The sequence below is a fragment of the Entelurus aequoreus genome, linkage group LG09, assembly GCF_033978785.1.
Source record: "Entelurus aequoreus isolate RoL-2023_Sb linkage group LG09, RoL_Eaeq_v1.1, whole genome shotgun sequence".
Lineage (NCBI taxonomy): Eukaryota > Metazoa > Chordata > Actinopteri > Syngnathiformes > Syngnathidae > Entelurus > Entelurus aequoreus.
The window spans coordinates 20,927,691-20,945,595 of NC_084739.1; the positions used below are offsets into that span (position 1 = coordinate 20,927,691).

General features: G+C 40.4%; 1 protein-coding gene across 10 annotated transcripts in view; it reads left to right on the forward strand.

Annotated features, from left to right (window-relative positions):
• The first annotated feature begins 1,879 nt into the window (after positions 1 to 1,879).
• The window catches only part of adgrb3 (adhesion G protein-coupled receptor B3), a 332,693-nt gene continuing 316,667 nt past the window's right edge, over positions 1,880 to 17,905 (forward strand). For 2 of the 10 annotated variants that reach the window (XM_062058299.1, XM_062058303.1), the window contains exons 1-2: positions 1,880 to 2,470; positions 3,432 to 4,206. In XM_062058299.1, the coding sequence (XP_061914283.1) occupies positions 3,447 to 4,206 (760 nt within the window). In that variant the 5' untranslated portion in view covers positions 1,880 to 2,470; positions 3,432 to 3,446. The remainder of the gene's footprint in view (positions 2,471 to 3,431; positions 4,207 to 17,905) is intronic. The other 8 variants (XM_062058297.1, XM_062058300.1, XM_062058301.1 and 5 more) reach the window with 7 other exon arrangements.

The window sequence follows — 17,905 nt, forward strand, 5'->3', positions numbered from 1 at the left end:
AAGTCCAGTTTAGAAAACGGTTTTATTTTAGATATGTAATCCTCCATGTTAAAAGTGCAAGCAAACAATTGCTGCATGCTTGCTGCTTGTTGTCTTCTTCTGCAGTACCTGTCTCCTGCAGTACTGGTAGTCGCAAGAAGGATCACTAGCGCCCTCTACCACCTGGAGGCGGGAGTCATTTAATGACTCATATTTGACCCGGCGGAAGTGCCAAGCATGCGCTAATTATTTTGCGAAACGAGTTTGACCCGGCTGTAATTCTAGGCAGGCGAATACTATATTCCCGGCGCCAATTCAAGGAAATACGGTAGTTTGGATTAATTACGCGCCTCATTTCCCTTGTTTATTAATAAATAAAGAGCTAAAACGACGCCCCTGCTGTCTGTGCCGTCTTATTCCCCTGCACACACGTAACTCAGCTCATTTTAAGACTTGGCAAACTCATCACACGGGCCGGATAAAACCTGTTCGTTTGACACACCTGCTATTGACACATTAATTCTAGGCTTTCGCGGGCAATACAAAACAATCCAATGGCCAGATCTCGCCTTGGGTTTGACACCTGTGTTGTAAAAGGTGAAGCAAACACATGAAAAATAGCCTCCAACAAAGGAGCATGATACACTATATTGCCAAAATTATTTGGCCACCTGCCTTGACTCACATATGAACCTGAAGAGACATCCCATTCCTAACCCATAGGGTTCAATATGATGTCGGTCCACCAAACTACTCAGTGGCCTAGTGGTTAGAGTGTCCGCCCTGAAATCGGCTGAGTCATACCAAAGACTAAAAATGGGACCCATTACCTCCCTGCTTGGCACTCAGCATCAAGGGTTGGAATTGGGGGTTAAATCACCAAAAATGCTTCCCGGGCGCGGCCACCGCTGCTGCTCAGTGCTCCCCTCACCTCCCAGGGGGTGATCAAGGGTGATGGGTCAAATGCAGAGAATAATTTTGCCACACCTAGTGTGTGTGGCAATCATTGGTACTTTAACTTTCACTTTTGCAGCTATTACAGCTTCAACTCTTCTGGGAAGGCTGTCCACAAGGTTGCGGAGTGTTTTTATAGGACTTTTCGACCATTCTTCCAAAAGCACATTGGTGAGGTCACACACTGATGTTGGTCGAGAAGGCCTGGCTCTCAGTCTCCGTTCTAATTCATCCCAAAGGTGTTCTATCGGGTTCAGGTCAGGACTCTGTGCAGGCCAGTCAAGTTCATCCACACCAGACTCTGTCATCCATGTCTTTATGGACCTTGCTTTGTGCACTTATCATAAAGCCAACAGTTCACTTTGGAATATTTAGGAGCGGGGAAATTTCCCGACAGGTGGCATCCTACGACAGTCCCACGCTGGAAGTCACTAAGCTCCTGAGAGCGGCCCATTCTTTCACAAATGCTTGTAGAAACGGTCTCCATGCCTAAGTGCTTGATTGTATACACCTGTGGCCGGGCCAAGTGATTAGGACACCTGATTCTGATCATTTGGATGGGTGGCCAAATACTTTTGGCAATATAGTGTACATCCAGTGAGAAAGGGTGGGAAAACAAGGACGGTCCAAAGACAGCAGCAGACAGAGGGCGCTGATTTTATTTAGGAAATCACAGTTAATCTCATCCACATGGGGAGGGGGGAAAAAATTAACAAAAAAAAAAAAGTCCATGAAATATTCCATCTTTGAAGGCTGCTGGTGTGATGCAAACACGACTGAGAGGGGTCCAGTTCAGGGGGGAACCCCTTTTGATTGGAATTAAGTGGGAAGAAAAGAGGGAAACAGGGAAGGTGGAGGAGGAGTGCTAGGAGGAGGAGGAGGAGGGCAGCAAGAAAGTGGGTGCTGGTGCCAGACGCAGTAAGAAGTGAACGTGCGTGTGCATGGTGCTGCTGAGAGCGTGACGTGATATTGCAGCCCCGCTCCTGGAGCTCTGCAAGCAGCCACTAAAGCGCCTTTTTTTCGCGTATAAGCACGGATTTTTCCCCCCCTTCTTCTTCTTCCTCTTGTCTCTCTCCTCCTCGCCATGACCAGAGGATGCTTTTTGACGACTTGGAACGGAATAGAGATGACGAATGAACCTGTGGTGTTGTGATAGAGAAAAACATATTTTTGGTGGTAATTTTGTCTTTTTTTTTTGTGTTAAAATCAGTGACGGTATTCTTATTTTTTAATGTTTTTTTATTTTTTTATTTTTTTTATCGTGGATGGGAAAGCCTGTGCCGATGAGGAGGAGGAGGACCGTGGATACGAGCGGGCAAATCGGAGTCTAACGCATTTTTTTTGAATTTTTTGGGGCTTTTATCTTTTACATTTTTTTTCCCACCCTCCGAGCATCTTGTTGCGCCGGACTTGTGTGTGCGTGTGCGTGTGCGTGTGCGTTGGAGTATGGGACCGTCGGAGGGCTGCAGAACTGATTCATAAATAAGGATGCGCTCAAGTATGTTGGGAAAATAGCCATAGCTTCCGCGGGTGTAAGGTAAGATTTTTTATTTTTGATTAGATTTTTATTTTTTGAACAATACTCAAAGTTTGTGCTTTTTCAATGAGCCTGCATGTGTGCACGCAATGTCTTATGCATTTATTTATTTATTTTGTATTTATTTTTTTGTTTCTTCACTTTAAAGTGTCTCCATCACATGCATGGTCTCAAGTGAGACGTTTGCTTTTTTAGAAGCGCGCACCCCTCCCCACGAACCCCCCCCCCCACGCAATATGAATCCTGCATTCGTGTCCATCTCCATTACACAAATAAGTTAGAGACGCCACACACCCTTTTTATTTATTTTTTTTTTTTTACATTCCTCAATATGTGTGCATATATGCATAACGGCCATACGCGCAATTCCATCGTGGCCATCTTCCACGGCGGCGCGCACGCGCACCCACGCACGCACCCGCTCGCAGCTGCATTGCCTGCAGGATTAAAGCAATCAGGACATTGCATTCTCTCTCTCTCTCTCTCTCTCTCCATTTCTCTCTCTCCCTCTCCGTCCTCTTCTCGTTCACACGCCTGTCGTGCACACCCGCACACACTCTTATCAAATGGCATTGTCCAAAATGAAGGTTTGCATCTACCCTGGCTTGATTGGTTTGTCCCACAAGTGAAATGTGCATGCAAGTTTTCTTGCATGCACATTTCCACACGTATAGAAATGATGTACATTTCCGCATCCATCTTCAGGCATTTAGTTTTTTGACCCAGTTAACAGCATCTAAATGTCTTATGCATGTCACCCACAACAGAGCCATGCAGAAATAAATAAATAATGACCGGAGTAACCACAAGGTGGCAATGTTTGCACAAAGTACAGTAGTGAGGCAGGCACAGCACATGCCTGAGGTTTTATGTGGCTATTTTTTTATTTTTTTTTTGGTGGAAATACCAAAAATGCTTCATGGATCATCTGTGTCGCCCTTTTTTGTCTCCCCCTCTGCAGGCCAAATGACATAGGATGAAGGCTGTTCGCAACCTGTTGATTTATATATTTTCCACCTATCTTCTGGTTATGTTTGGATTAACTGGCGCCCAAGATTACTGGTGTTCCACCCTGGTCAAAGGGGTCATCTACGGATCCTACTCTGTGACCGAAATGTTCCCCAAGAACTACACGAACTGCACGTGGACGCTGGAGAACCCGGACCCCACCAAATACAGCATCTACCTGAAGCTATACAAGCAAGACCTGAGCTGCTCCGAGTACTCCCTGCTGGCCTATCAGTTTGATCACTACTCGCACGAGAAGATCAATGCCTTGCTCAAGGTCAACGAGTCCATCGTGTACCTCTGCGACTCCAAGAACGTCTACGTCTTTTTGCTCTACGACAAGAACTTCGCTCAGCTGCGGAGAGTTTTCCCCGCCGACTCCAACGGATTGACGCCGCAGAAGCTGGAGGAGGCGGAGGAGGAGAAGTCCATTGTGGAGTTCCTGGTGCTGAACAAGGCCAGCCCCAGCCAGTTCGGGTGCCAGGTGCTCTGCACGTGGCTGGAGAACTGCCTGAAATTAGAAAAGGGCACCGTGGAGACGTGCGGCATAGTCTACACCAAATGCACGTGTCCCCAGCATTTAGGGGGCGGCGAGTCCGAGAGCATGCTCATGCTCAACAATGTGGTTTTACCCCTCAACGCGCAGACGGAGGGCTGCTTGTCGCCACAGCTGCACGCCGGCCAGGTCTGCAATCTGAGCGCGGAAGTCAAGCGGCCTCCCAAAGAAGGTGAGCATCCCACCTCCTCCTTCCTCTGTGCCGACTCCATAACGGAGCTCTGTATTTGCAAAGATAGGATCATTTAATGTGCACGTCAATCACTCCCTACTTCTTGCCCTTGTCCTATACTGCATGTCTCAAAGTGTGATGGCCCATGAAACAAAGAGCACACATACAGTAGAGGTTTCATTAATTGCCTCACTAATTGGGCAAAAAAGAGCTTGGAGTTGGAACTTCTGAAGTCAGAATTAAACGACATTTTTTTTTGGGAAAGGTATTCATCTCAAGTCAAAACAATAGACTTTGAACAGCAAGACATAAACATACACCTACGAGACAAATACTAGTATGTCTTTTGCTTAATTTTGGGCTATTTTTTGGCATATATCAAGCAAGAGTTACGCAATGTAATCAGACTCATATGAAACGCAGTCTCCACACACGTCATCACTTTATATCAAAATGAAGCTTAGAATGGTTCACTTCTTAGTACACTTGTATGATAAGTAAGTATGCTAAAAACTAAAGTGAGATAATATTAAACAAGGTGTTCATCGCCTTTGCATTGGTGATGTTAAAACAAAAGCAATCAGATTAATCACATAGTTTTTTGTGGATTTCATTTCCAATAATCACAATTAAATATATATTTTTTAATTATATTAATCACGTTTAATTTTGCATGAACCAAGAGACTCAAACAGGTGGTGAACTGGATATGTGTTTAACATGTTTATTAAATGTCTTTAAAAGGGACCTACGATGATTTTAAACTACATTTAACACACCTCATTGAGGTCTAGATAAGATTAGATGTAAATTTTGCTCCACACACTTATATAAACCATATTTTCAGTCTGTCTGTAAGATGTTTGTTTGTGGAGGCGTTACCAGATTGCAAATGAAACCACACCCCACCGTCTCCCAAAGTATCATAATTTATATTTTAAAATGTACACTGTTTAAACATATATTGTATATAAATACATACAAACATGTTTTATATTCTGGTTTCTTCAAAATAGCCACCCTTTGCTCTGATTACTTCTTTGCACACTCTTGGCATTCTCTCGATGAGCTTCAAGCACACCATTTCAGCTACCTCTTGAAGCTCATCGAGAGAATGCCAATAGTGTGCGAAAAAGTAATCAGAGAAAAGGGTGGCTATTTTGAAGAAACTCAAATATAAAACATGTTTTCAGATATTTTACCTTTTTTTGTTAAGTACATAACCCCACATGTGTTCATTCATAGTTTTGATGCCTTCAGTGACAATCTACAATGTAAATAGTCATGAAAACAAAGAAAACGGGTTGAATGAGAAGGTGTGTCCAAACGTGTTGCCTGTACTGTATGTATGTATATGTATATATATATATATATATATATATATATATATATATATATATATATATATATATATATATATATATATATATATATATATATATACAAACCTAGTTTCCATATGTGTTGGGAAATTGTGTTAGATGTAAATATAAACGGAATACAATGATTTGCAAATAATTTTCAACCCATATTCAGTTGAATATGCTACAAAGACAACATATTTGATGTTCAAACTGATAAACATTTTTTTTTTGCAAATAATCATTAACTTTAAAATTTGATGCCAGCAACATGTGACAAAGAAGTTGGGAAAGGTGGCAATAAATACTGATAAAGTTGAGGGATGCTCATCAAACAGGCAAAGTGGGAACAGGTGGGTGCCATGATTGGGTATAAAAGTAGATTCCATGAAATGCTCAGTCATTCACAAACAAGGATGGGGCGAGGGTCACCACTTTGTCAACAAATGCGTGAGCAAATTGTTGAACAGTTTAAGAAAAACTTTCTCAACCACCTATTGCAAGGAATTTAGGGATTTCACCATCTACGGTCCGTAATATCATCAAAGGGTTCAGAGAATCTGGGGAAATCACTGCACGTAAGCAGCTAAGCCTGTGACCTTCGATCCTCCAGGCTGTACTGCATCAACAAGCGACATCAGTGTGTAAAGGATATCACCATATGGGCTCAGGAACACTTCAGAAACCCACTGTCAGTAACTACAGTTGGTTGCTACATCTGTAAGTGCGAGTTAAAACTCTCCTATGCAAGGCGAAAACCGTTTATCAACAACACCCAGAAACGCAGTCGGCTTCGCTGGGCCTGAGCTCATCTAAGATGGACTGATACAAAGTGGAAAAGTGTTCTGTGGTCTGACGAGTCCACATTTCAAACTGTTTTTGGAAACTGTGGACGTCGTGTCCTCTTGACCAAAGAGAAAAACAACCATCCGGATTGTTATAGGCGCAAAGTTGAAAAGTCAGCATCTGTGATGGTATGGGGGTGTATTAGTGCCCAAGACATGGGTAACTTACACATCTGTGAAGGCGCCATTAATGCTGAAAGGTACATACAGGTTTTGGAGCAACATATGTTGCCATCCAAGCAACGTTACCATGGACGCCCCTGCTTATTTCAGCAAGACAATGCCAAGCCACGTGTTACATCAACGTGGCTTCATAGTAAAAGAATGTGGGTACTAGACTGGCCTGCCTGTAGTCCAGACCTGTCTCCCTTTGAAAATGTGTGGCACATTATGAAGCCTAAAATACGACAACGGAGACCCCCGGACTGTTGAACAACTTAAGCTGTACATCAAGCAAGAATGGGAAAGAATTCCACCTGAGAAGCTTAAAAAATGTGTCTCCTCAGTTCCCAAATGTTTACTGAGTGTTGTTAAAAGGAAATGCCATGTAACACAGTGGTGAACATGCCCTTTCCCAACTACTTTGGCACGTGTTTCAGCCATGAAATTCTAAGTTAATTGATATTTGCAAAAAAAAAAAAAAAAAAGTTTATGAGTTTGAACATCAAATATGTTGTCTTTGTAGTGCTTTCAATTGAATATGGGTTGAAAATGATTTGCAAATCATTGTATTCCATTTATATTTACATCTAACACAATTTCCCAACTCATATGGAAACAGGTTTTGTATATATATATATATATATATATATATATATATATATATATATATATATATATATATATATATATATATATATATATATATATATATATATATATATATATATATATATATATATATATCTAAGATCGAACATAAAATTCAAAAACACTATGTAGATTCACCTGGTCACAACATTAGATACACCTGCACACCATCCGATGGATTCAGACTCTGCATAAAAACAGTTGCTTTTAGTAGCATTTATGGATAGATGTATGGTCACTTGCATGTCGCAGGTCTCCCTTGGAAAAGAGATCAATGGTATTTTTACCTGTTTAAATAAAGGCTAAATAAATAAAAATAATGTCGTTTTTTTTCTTATGCACATGGCAATATTAGATGAAAATCATACTTTATCGTACCTCTTTTTTGTGTTTCCTCATTACCTGAGGTGGGGAGGTTCTTCCCCTGTGGCTGAGAGCTTGATTTAATGTCCCCCCCAAAAAATCTCGCTGTGCCATCACAACGTAGCCAGACTGCGAAACCCTGCAAACAGAGGCACCCAAAACTGCGTGCAAGCTCATGCCAAAATGCATGAACCTTCCAGTGCGGTTTGATACTTTGACATTGTTAAACACGAGCATCCAACTTTGTAACAACATTTATAATTTAGAAAGGACGAAACTCATTATACCGTAGGTCCCCTTTAGCATCATCATTTAAACAAACATGTATCCATATTTATGTAGACCTGTTACTCCTTATGTTATGAATGTGCTGTTTAACAATGGAAGTGCTGTGTGCTCAAATAGTCCATGGAGACGGCCAACGGACTGTTTAGTGTCCTCCATATTGACGTGTTCGCTTGTGCAGCCTGTCACTACCGCATCAGCTGCCTAGTTGAGAAAGCGGGACAGCAACAGGACTTGGACAAACTGCCAGAAATGCATTAGCAGAAAGGTTTCAGGGTTATTGAGTCATTCTTTGCTGAATATGGGTTAATTGTGTACGATTTGTATTCAGATTGATAATAATGAAGGATTAATTGATTAGTCATGTTAATTTAACAGCCCTAGTTGAACTGTTTTATTGTTTTTAGGTCTTAAATGAAAGATGTTACTTTTTTTAAATTCACAATCCCTATGTGAGACAATAACACACGTTTTTCTTTTTTTATGTCCGTTCTAAGTAGTGAAAAACTGATAGTAAGAGGCAGCTAACAACGGAGGTAATTGCGATTAATCTATTCTGCCTATAAAGCCCTCTAAAAAAAACACCCCAAAGCCGCCAACAACGCTTTATTTACATACCCTGACCTGCATATTAACCAAGCTATAGCAACATTGTTATTGTAAGAGCTAGGTTTGTGCGGTATACCGGTATTTGTATAGTACCGCGATACTAATTAATCATATTAGGTACTGACAAAATAATGGAATGAAAAATTACACAATATGTTACGGCATATGTCAGCAGACTAATTAGGAGTCTTTCTTTGTTTACTAACTAATAAAAGACAAGTTGTCTTGTATGTTCACTATTTTATTTAAGGACAAACTTGCAATAAGAAACATATGTTTAATGTACCCTAAGATTTGCATTTTTAAAATAAAGCCCATAATGCACTTTTTTGTGGTCCCCTTTATTTGGAAAAGTACCGAAAGTATCAAAATAATTTTGGTACCGGTACCGGTACCAAAATATTGCTAACACTAGTAAGAGCTAACTAACACTATACAATATTGGTTGTGTTGCTGCTGTGTTGTCCAATATGCTTGGTAAAAACAACCATGCGATTAATTAGAGCTATATTTTCCCTTCCACTTCCGCATATACTTCTAATCATTATTACATTCCAAAAACCGGTTGCTGTATGTATTCTCCCTCTCTAATTATCGCCTGATTCTGATTTATGGCCGGTCAAATAAACGAGCCACGTTCACTGTCGGGTTTTACCACACTCGTACGACTGTCGCCAACACACATCTTACACTTGTACACTCCTGAATGTTTGACCCTGTATTTTGATTATGTCCTATGGGGAAATATCATACCAGATTGTTTAATCTCAGAGGTTTCACAGTAATATATTTTCTATGTGAAAAAAGTGCTGCAAATTGTACCCCAGCACAGTCCAAATAGCTGCAAAAAGTCCTTAGGCATTCTTAATAAAAAAAAAAAGCAATGGTCGATAAAGATGCTACTTCTATTTGTGTCGTGAAATGGGCGGACACCATGCAACATTTGCTGATTAGCTTCTACACCCGTGGACTGATGTTTACAATAAACATGATTAGACTATAAGGCTTTATGTCCTTTCATTGTAGTGCTGCCATAGAGCATCACAACATGTTCTGACTGCACATTGCCTTATAACAACAGTAAATGCTTCTGATAAGGTCAGAATAGGCTAATGCGGTAATGCGTCTATTGAGCCACCTGAAGAGCCTGTCTTGACACATAGCTGATTGCGGGAAAACAGGTTGCGTTGTTTCAGAAATGCACCGACGGTATAACCGTTTTGATTCAAAGGGGACATGAGGATGGGGCAAACGTCGTTGGTCTTCAGAGTCTCCCTTATGGGAATAAAGTAACAATTGCAGGAATCACTCCCCTCAGACCACAAAGGGAAGACGTGTATGCAATAGCTGTACATGTTGGGTCGCTGCTGAAAAAAAAAAAAAAACAGTTTAATATGGTTTCTGTAGGAGGACAAACATGACACAAACCTTCCTTATTGTTAGAAATCCCACTGTTTGCATTAAACATGCTTCACTAATGAGAGTATTCGTAATTTCGGAAGTCCTTGAAAGCACCGTAGTTTGTTTACATGTACAACTTTCCTTGATGCTGCCACAGAAATACGTGTTTTACGCCACTCCTTCTTTGTCTCCGTTTGTCCATCAAACGTTTTATGCTGTGCGTGAGCCCACAAAGTTGAGCTTTGTTGATGTTATTGACTCGTGTGCAGTGCTAATCAGGCATATTTGGTCACTGCATGACTGCAAGCTAATCGATGCTGTATGTACATAATGCATCATTATGCCTCGTATTTTAGGTATATTTGAGGTCATTTTATGTGTAGTTTCCGTTTCCTTCAACTTGAACACACACATCGATACCTCCTGCCATTCTAAGCCAGTACTTTCCAGGAGTTATCACACCCTCCGAGAAGCCTCCGTTTTAGTAATGTTTTCTAATGTTGTAAAAATGTGTACAATAAATATTGCATTCAACATTTCTGTCAACGAAGATTTGCATCAGCCTGCGACACAGTCATTTTGATAGTAGTCTAATATAGCTAATATAGACACTTACATCATGTGTTCCCGTCATTTTAACACTTATATAAGGCTTTACATTTTTTGCGGCTCCAGACAGATTTTTGTATTTTTGGTGCAATATGGCTTTTTTAACATTTTGGGTTGCCGACCCCTGTCATAGAGGGACTAGTGCATTTATCATTACCATGGCAACCTTGGATTACTTTCTGTAAGCCATATTGCCACCGAGCAAAACTATTTGGTTTGGAATGGTCCAAAAGTGTTACATCTTTGACTAATCAGAAACGTGTGTGTTTATCTCCACCCGTTACTGTCCCACTGCAATTTACTACACTTAGTATGGTGCCAAAAGGACTACTTTGGTACCCTGTGCAACAATGGAAAAACATGTAGCAACAACTAAATCCTATTCATTAGTGGAAATGTGACTTTTTAATATTCTCGGACCAGCCAGGACACACACTGTGCCCTTTTTGAAAAAGCAGTAGGCAGTTTTGGTCTCCTGCAGTTTTTACCATCCAAAGACAATGTTATGCTGTACTGAGGATGCTCAAACAGAAGCCTGTTTTCCTGTAGCCCCCCCGCAAGCTTATCGATCACCTCTTCGGCTCTGCCATTTCTTGATGTGCGATTGGCCGACCTCGCTGTCGCTCCATCTGGTTAGAATATGGCGCTTGATTGAGTTTTACCATAGTTTTATGAAAGTTCATTTAATGCAAACTTGTACCGTATTTTCCGGACCATAGGGCACACCGGATTATAAGGTGCACTGCCGATGAATGGTCTATTTTTTATCTTTTTTTCATATATAATATAGATTATAGGGCGCATTAAAGGAGTCATATTGATATTATATTTTTCTAAATTGAAAACACTTCCTTGTGGTCTACATAACATGTAATGGTGGTTCTTTGGTCAAAAGGTTGCATAGATTATGTTTTACAGATCATCTTCAAGCCGCTTTCTGACAATCGCTTCCGGATGCACCGTTTTGTGGGCAGTCTTATTTACGTGGCTCACCTTCGGCAGAGTCTTCTCCCCGTCATCTTTGCTGTAGCGGTGTAGCGTGCAAGGACGGAGTAGAAGAAGTGTCAAAAGATGGAGCTAACTGTTTTAATGACATTCAGACTTTACTTAAATCAATAACAGAGCAGCATCTCCTCATTCAGAAACAACAACAACGCCGGTAATGTGTCCCGTGAAAAAACCGTCCGACCGGAACTCACTAATAACTAAAGTTCCTTGGGTGAATAATGTAAACTCACTACACCGGTATGTTTTAGTGGCGAGTTTACTGACAGATATAAGTAAGAACTTTACACTGATTTATATTAGAAATGGCAACAGTGGAGGACGATGTCCCATAACAAGAAGATAGAGAAAAAGAAGAATCTTATCGATTACGGTGTCGGCACGGACTACAAAGGCGGACGCGTGCACTTTTCAGGATTTATGCAGATCCTAAATACAGACCAGCAGGTACCAGAAAGTAAGAAAAGTTGCTTTTGCATAATATTGTGAAACAGAACGCCAGATAATATGTCTTACCTTGTACACACACCATATTAATACTTGTATGTTGAAGCACATCAAGCAGTGTGGCTTCATAGCTTACCAAAGTCATACTAAAACATTTTGATAGATTTTTGAGCGCCGTGTGTAATGTTCTATATTTTAAATGGAACATATAAAATGTTGGTGTTGTTTACTTGAGTCATATTGCCATGATAATGCAGTCTACACTTATCTCTTATGTTTGACTGCCATCTACTGGTCACACTTATCATTACATCCATCCATCCATTTTCTACCGCTTATTCCCTCCGGGGTCGCGGGGGGCTCTGGAGCCTATCTCAGCTACAATCGGGCGGAAGGCGGGGTACACCCTAGGCAAGTCGCCACCTCATCGCAGAGCCATCATTACAGCATGTGCCAAATAAAATAGCTTTGAGGTGGGTAAGCTCAACCAAACGTATTCCTTACATTAGGCGCACCGGGTTATAAAGCGCTCTGTCGAGTTTTGAGAAAAAATAAGGATTTTAAGAGCGCCTTATATCCTGGAAAATATGGTACTTGAAATGTTGGTCTATGACAACTTAGGGCCTGATCTACTACTGCTGTGCATACAAACATGTAAAAACACATGCAAAGTTGCAAGCATATCTGAGTTTTGTGTGCTTAGTTTTCCGTCTCTTAAATTAGTAAAAATAATGCCTTCATGTACATGCACAATACGTGCTGGTTTCAGAATGACCGAAATAATGGGAGGAGGGGATACAAATGCAATCATTATTCTTGAATGTCATTTATGAAACCTGAAAGTGTTTAGCGGCCGTTGTTTTCGCGCCTATATCTGGCACGTTTGAAAGGTACGTGCAAACTGGCACAGTTACGCACAAATGACCCCAGTGGATCTGCTGGAAGACTTAAGAGCAAATTAGGAGCCAGCAGACACCAAAACGACTCAATATATCTCCTATACAAAGTGTCGCCAACTCGTCGATTGCGATCGACCAGTCGATATTTGGCACTTTATATTCGGATAAATGAGATCAGTGCACTCCCTTCTCAGAGAGTGACCAACAGACCTACCAACAAGCATGCATGTTGGTTCCCGGCTGAGATCAGGGATCTTGGGCTCAAAAAGTTTGGTGACAACAGTCCTATATTGTAGAAAGAAATGTCTTGCAACACTACATTATAACGTGCACCATCCCAGTTAGTACCGGCATCTCTTAAAGCGCAAAAAAGGGCACTCTGCACTCTATCAATTATGACGCAGTCTTAATAGATCATGTGCAAAACGGCAATTAAAACTACATGCAATTTCACAGTTTGTACAGTTGCACACATTATATTTAGCGTCTGTTATTTGGTAACTAAGTAGACATATTTTAAAACCTCTCATTTGAAGTTTTAAACATATTTTGAACCGCATATTACTTTGAGGTGTAGGCTAACCCTGAAACAATCAGAATATAAGTTTAGTTGGTGCTTATGCTTAAACTTTAGACTCTTGTCTGTCTATGAACTTTATTTTGATGTGCCTAAGCTACTGGGTATCCATGACAATACCTTTTCTGTACATCTAGAAAATAGCGTATCAAATAGGTCACAAGCCGAAACAGGACAAGATTGACTATAGGGTGCCCACATCAGAATAAGAATGGGAATCAGATTTATGGGCCAAGTTAAACACACAAGGAATTTGACTTGGTAGACTGTACTCTCTTTGTTTAATCCGAGATACAAAGAAAAACGCAACAACTACGAGAGAGCACTGTACCGCTGCACGATTAATCGACATTGAATCGACATAGAGGTTTTAATTAGTGTAATGAATAACCGCAAGAGGCTGAGTTTTTTTTTTGTTCTCTGCCGTCACCGGCATTTGAGTGACAGACATGTTCGCCAGTCAGAATTGTTGAGCCTCACGTTTGTTCGTCTCCCGTCTCACTCTCTGCATCGCTCTCAGCATCTGAGCGCAATTATTTAACAGTAGAATTAACTAAACACAGTGAGCCCTCTTTTCGTTCATTTACAATCTTTGTCCGTGGTGGGTGGAAAGCAGGGCGCCAGCTTTACACACACAGGAAGCACATGCAGACAGCCTACCTACTCGCTCGTGAGAAGTTCCGTAAAGTAACAGAAATTAGGAGGAAAAAAATGTGATTACAAGCCAACATGTCCCGTTGTGGGAATATTTCAGCTTCAAAATCGGATTGGGCAATAAGCGCCCATCAACACGGACGAACGAGCAAAAATACTGTGATGACGTGATGGCAACAAAAAAAAAAAAGACAACGTCCCGCCTCGTTTTTCCAACTGGGAAAAAAAATGCTCTTCATTAGTTATTTAAGTAAAATTTTTGATTACAGAGTTCATTTGATTTTTTCTTTGTTTATTTATTTGGAGTAACAATGTGTTTTTTCCTTTCAATTATAGTACAATGATAAACAAATTCTACAGTCTTGAAAAATAAAAGTTTATATCGTTGTAAATGGTTACATGTATTATTGTTATATAGTATGCTTACATTACATTATAAACACTCTAGTGTTTATTGGTTATATCTTCAGTTAAAAAGCATGATGCCGACCAAGGGTCCCCAAACTTTCTGACTCGGGGGCCGCATTGGGTTAAAAAAATTTGGCCGGGGGCCAGACTGTGTGTGTGTGTATATATATATATATATACATATATATATATATATATATATATATATATATATATATATATATATATATATATATATATATATATATTTATATATATATATATATATATATATATATATATATATATATATATATATATATATATATATATATATATAAATACACTGTATATTTCACACGCACTAATTGACTAAAAGACTGCGATGAGGTGGCGACTTGTCCAGGGTGTACCCCGCCTTCCGCCCGATTGTAGCTGAGATAGGCTCCAGCGCCCCCCGCGACCCCGAAGGGAATAAGCGGTAGAAAATGGATGGATAATTGACTAAAAGAGTGCGCACTTGCTGCACGCTCGCCTGACACTGCTTCGTGAGCGCGATGATGTCACGTTATCTATGGGAAAAGGCATTTTTAGACAATATGATTTGCCTGAGCAGCTAGGAGACCCCGAGAGTAACAAGCGGTTGAAAATAGATTAAAAAGGAGAAATTAAAAAAATGTAACTTGGGACTTCCCGCTGGCCGGATTTTGGACGCTGGCGGGCCGTATTCGGTTGTAGTTTGGGGACCCCTGATCTAAACTATACCGCTGCCGGGTATTTTTTTCTTTACTTCTATTGTGACGTTTTCAGAATGGGTTTGTTCTATTTTTGGCCAAAGTAAGACAAAGAAAACAATCTGAAGTTGTGTTTATTTTTTTGTTTTAATACCATGATTTTAATAGTCCAGCCCACGTGTGCACATATTTCCCTCCTTGCGACCCCTGAGCTCAAATGACTTGAACACCCCTGATGTAGAGTATAACAGTATATGTAACAGCTGCAGCAAAAAAAAGGGCAGCATAAAATAGAGAGTAGATCCAGCAGAAAATAGAAATTATAAACAAAGAGAGGTAGCTAACATGGAAGCGATCGGACAAATAAAATACAAAACTTGAGACTTCCAGCGGGCCGGATTTTGGAGGCTGGTGGGCTGTATTCGGCACAGGCGCCGTAGATTGGGGACCCCTGATGTAGACAAAATATCAGAGTCTGCCTGCAATTAAGCCAACTATTTTTTTAAGTAAATCATTGCATATTGTTTTAATGCGTGGCACCTTCAAACAAGAATGAACGTTTTGTTTTTCTTCACTCGTTATTTTCATAGTTTTATGCAGTTTTATGTATAAAATATAAAAATGGCAAATCGAATAACAACTGAAATTTTGGAGCGAAAAATCCCAATTAGGTTTTTTTCTCAAAAATTGTGCAGCTATCCGCGACGCCAATGTTCATATAATAGAGAATGCACGGTCAATTTCCAAGGTTGGGGCCCTTTTGCTACAGACAAAGTAATCTAAGACAGTGTTTTTCAACCACTGTGCCGTGGCACACTAGTGTACCGTGAGATACAGTCTGGTGTGCCGTGGGAGATTGTCATTTCACCTAATTGGGTTAAAAATATTTTTTGCAAACCAGAAATTATAATCCGAAAAATAATGTGCCGTTGTTGAGTGTTGAGCATCTTTATGTGCTCGACGCCTCAATCATTGGTATGTTTTCATCTACAAAACCATTCTGGGTATCACTCCATCTTATCTGTCTTGTCTTTTAACAAAGAAACAAGGAAGTCACAATCTTCGTTCAATGAATGTTCTGCAATTTGTCGTCCCCAAAGTAAGAACTGAACTGGGCAAGAAAGCATTTAGGTTTTCAGCACCGAAGGCTTGGAATAACCTACAATCGAATATTAAACTTCAAACCCTTGTTACATTGAATGAGTTTAAAGCTTCTGTGAAAGGATTGCAGTCTACCTTGTCTGTATGCACATGTGTTATGTGAGCAAGTTTTAATGTCGTAAATGTGATGTTTTATGTGTTGTTTACTGTTTTTTAATGTAACCTTGCTGCTGCCCTCTTGGCCAGGTCTCCCTTGGTAAAGAGATCTTTGATCTCAATGGGATATTACCTCGTTAAATAAAGGCTAAATAAAAAAAAATAAAAGTCTGTGCTGTCTAGAGATCGGCAGAGTTACCATGTAATACTCTTCCATATCAGTAGGTGGCAGCAGGTAGCTAATTGCTTTGTGGATGTCGAGAACATGGTTTGTCGTGATCACAATATGCAGACAACAGCGGGAAGCAGCGTGCAGGTAAAAATGTATGTAATGCTTAAACCATAAACTGGCTGTAAAGTTAACAAAAACAGAATGCTGGATGACAGCAAAGACTTACTGTGGAGCAAAGACGGCGTCCACAAAGTACATCCTTACATGCCAATCAACAACAAAATAGGAGCACAAGACAAGAACTAAAACACTACACACAGGAAAACACTAAAAAAACCCTCAAAATAAGTCACGGCGAGATGTGACAGGTCGTGACAGTACACCTACTTTGAGACAAGAGCTATATTGATGCATGGTTGGTTACGGTTTGAATGTATATCCAACAATAGCGAGAACGACATTGTACTGTCAATATCGGCGGCTGAGTTTAATTTCTTTATGTTTTCTGCTAGTGGTGTCCCTCTGGATTTTTTCAATGAAAAACATTTGCCTTGGCTCAGAAAAGGTTGAAAAACACTGGTCTAAGGGATGGACCCTGGAGAACTCTGACAGATTTAAACAAAAAATAGTGCTATTTCCAATAAATCAGTTGTTTTAATTTTTTTCAACAAACTGCTGTTCTTTACGTTGAAAACAGTCATTTAAAAGTGAATGACACCAGTTGAAAAAAATCTGAAAGCAATTACTAACGATGACGGCGGTGTACCCGTTTTTCCTCGCCCTGCAAAGTAAGGCATTGAGTCGTTTCTGGTTTAAATTGCCACTACCACTCACGTGTTAGCCAAGTAGCAGTGTATCTATAAACGATAATGCACTTGCATCCTATGATCACATCACCGGGACATGATGCTTATTTGCAAAGGGAATTCTCTGCTCCAGAATAACATTTGACATTTTTTCTATCAGCATGTTAATATCAGCTTAAGAGCAGAGCTTTTTTTTTTTCCCCCCCTCTCAAAAGATTTTCCACTAGTATCTATTTATAGTGTTAGTTGATGGGAGGTTTGAATAAATCCGTTTTCATCTGGATAACAGGGGGGAGATCAACACACTGGGTTTTAAAAGAGCACCGTCTCTCCTCCTGGCATGGTAGTGACAGAGTGGGTGTTCCTGATGAACAATAACGCATTACAAACAGTCGACAAGGGCTCTATTTGATACGATCGCCCGTCTTTGATCTTCTCACTTCCTGTTGAGCGGGAGGGGGGGCAGGGGGGGGGGGGG